We start from the raw sequence: 2,148 nt of genomic DNA on the forward strand, positions 1-2,148 counted from the left end.
AACTTTGCAAAATTTCCCTTTATAACAAAGTTCCCTTTATAACAAAGGGCTTTCAGAATCTAAATATCAAATGAAATACTTCTAGCATTTAAAGAGTTTTTTAGACACATACAATTACATTCAATGAAGTTATGAGTGAGCTACAAAATGGAAAATTGAGAACTCACATTGATAAAACCTCAAACACATCTCAGAATAAATTCAAGCTTTTTAGCTTAACATCTATATCTTTATCAACTTTTTACTACAGAAGCGCCCATTAAACACTTATGTAATAAAATTCAATGTTCTATGCTAAATGCAGAGAATTTTGTAGTTCACAGCATGATTTACAGTTACATTATCACCTTTCTTTCACAATGCTTACATTACTTCACAATTATAATCATTATTAAGCTATTAATACAAAGCAGAACACTTCTTCAAATTAAGTTAACTTTTGCTGTAAGTAGCAAAGACTGCCTTCCTGCACCAAGCAAAGAAGCGACTCTTGAAATACTGGGTGGAATTTCTTTTTTTTGTTTCTTTTTCTTTTTTTTTGAGACGTTGTTTCACTCTTGTTGCTCAGGCTGGAGCGCAATGGTGCGATCTCGGCTCACCACAACCTCTGCCTCCTGGGTTCAAGTGATTCTCCTGTCTCAGCTTCCCGAGTAGCTGGGATTGCAGGCAAGTGCCACCACGCCTGGCTATTTTTTTTGTATTTTTAGTAGAGACGCGGTTTCGCCATGTTGGTCAGGCTGGTCTCGAACTCCCGACCTCAGGTGATCCACCCGCCTTGGCCTCCCAAAGCGCTGGGATTACAGGCCTGAGCCACCGCACCCAGCTGGAATTTCTTTATCCAGTATAGGACCTATGCGCTGGCAGATTTGCAATAGGTGATCAGGAGCCACATGCTTACTGGACAAGACCAATTCCTGGTAGCTCCTGCTGTGCTCATTGCCCTCCCAGTCCAACCTCTTTGGCAACAACTGGCACTGCTCCAGGTCCTGCACCAGTACCTGGGCCGCTTTCCGACACGAGCCTGCAGATAGGTACCTGGCGATGAGGAAGTACAGCTCTGACTCCGCGAGAGGCACTGGGCACTGAGCGGACAAGGGCTCTGCCATGGCCGGGCACTAGGCGGGAGGCGGGAGCCAGTGATCCAGCCAAGCATGTAGGCCCCACCGAGGCCTGACTGGTCTGGCGTTCCCCTCCTCAGGCATGCGCCACCACTGCCATCCATTTCCATTTTTAGATATATTTTTGTTGCAGAGACACGTGATAGTGCCATCAACATAAGATTTTTTTCAGGGAGGTGCGGTGGCTCACGCCTGTAATCCCAACACTGGGAGGCTGAGGCGAGCAGATCACGAGGTCAGGAGTTCCAGACCAGCCTGGTCAACGTGGTGAAACCCTGTCTGTACTAAAAATACAAAAAATTAGCCAGGCATGGTGGCGCACGCCTGTAATCCCAGCTACTCAGGAGGCTGAGGCAGAAGAATAGCTTGAACATGGGAGGTGGAGGTTGCAGTGAGCCAAGATCGAGCCACTACACTCCAGCCTGGGCGACAGAGTTAGACTTCGTCTCCAAAAAAAAAAAAAAAAAAAAAGATTTTTTTCATCATATATGATTTTTAAAATGAATATGGAAGGGCATTAATTACAGATTTTCAGATTCTGTTGGATACATTTAAAAGAGTAATGTAATCATTTATTTTAAAAGGTCAACATCTACACTATGCTGGGTGTAAAGTTGTATCTTGTGCAACTATTTGAACTTGTGCTGAGGAATTTTTTGTTTGTTTGTTTGTTTTTTTGAGAGAGAGTCTTGCTCTCTCGCCTAGGCTGGAGTGCAATGGTGCCATCTCGGCTCACTACAACCTCTGCCTCCTGGGTTCAAGCTATTCTCCTGCCTCAACCTCCCAAGTAGCTGGGTCTACAGGTGCCTGCCACCACACCCGGATAATTTTTTTGTAGTTTTAGTAGAGACAGTGTTTCACCATATTGGCCGGGCTGGTCTCGAACTCCTGACCTTGTGATTCGCCTGCCTTGGCCTCCCACAGAGCTGGGATTACAGGCATGAGCCACCGTGCCTGGCCGTGCTAAGGAATTTTAAATCTAAGTTTTAAAGTGTGCAGAGAAGGTACCTAATTTTTCAAGATTATTTTT

The 2,148-nt window shown here is 44.7% G+C and overlaps 1 protein-coding gene across 1 annotated transcript; it reads right to left on the bottom strand.

Moving 5' to 3' along the window:
* Positions 1–422: 422 nt before the first annotated feature.
* LOC129019817 (bromodomain and WD repeat-containing protein 1-like) lies at positions 423–1,106 on the bottom strand. Its single transcript, XM_054463184.1, has 2 exons — positions 820–1,106; positions 423–498 (listed from the first exon to the last, which is right to left on the bottom strand). The coding sequence occupies exons 1-2, from the start codon at positions 1,104–1,106 to the stop codon at positions 423–425; spliced, it is 363 nt and encodes a 120-aa protein (XP_054319159.1).
* Positions 1,107–2,148: the final 1,042 nt, after the last annotated feature.

The sequence above is a fragment of the Pongo pygmaeus genome, chromosome 1 (genome assembly GCF_028885625.2).
Source record: "Pongo pygmaeus isolate AG05252 chromosome 1, NHGRI_mPonPyg2-v2.0_pri, whole genome shotgun sequence".
In the NCBI taxonomy this organism is placed as follows: Eukaryota; Metazoa; Chordata; class Mammalia; order Primates; family Hominidae; genus Pongo; species Pongo pygmaeus.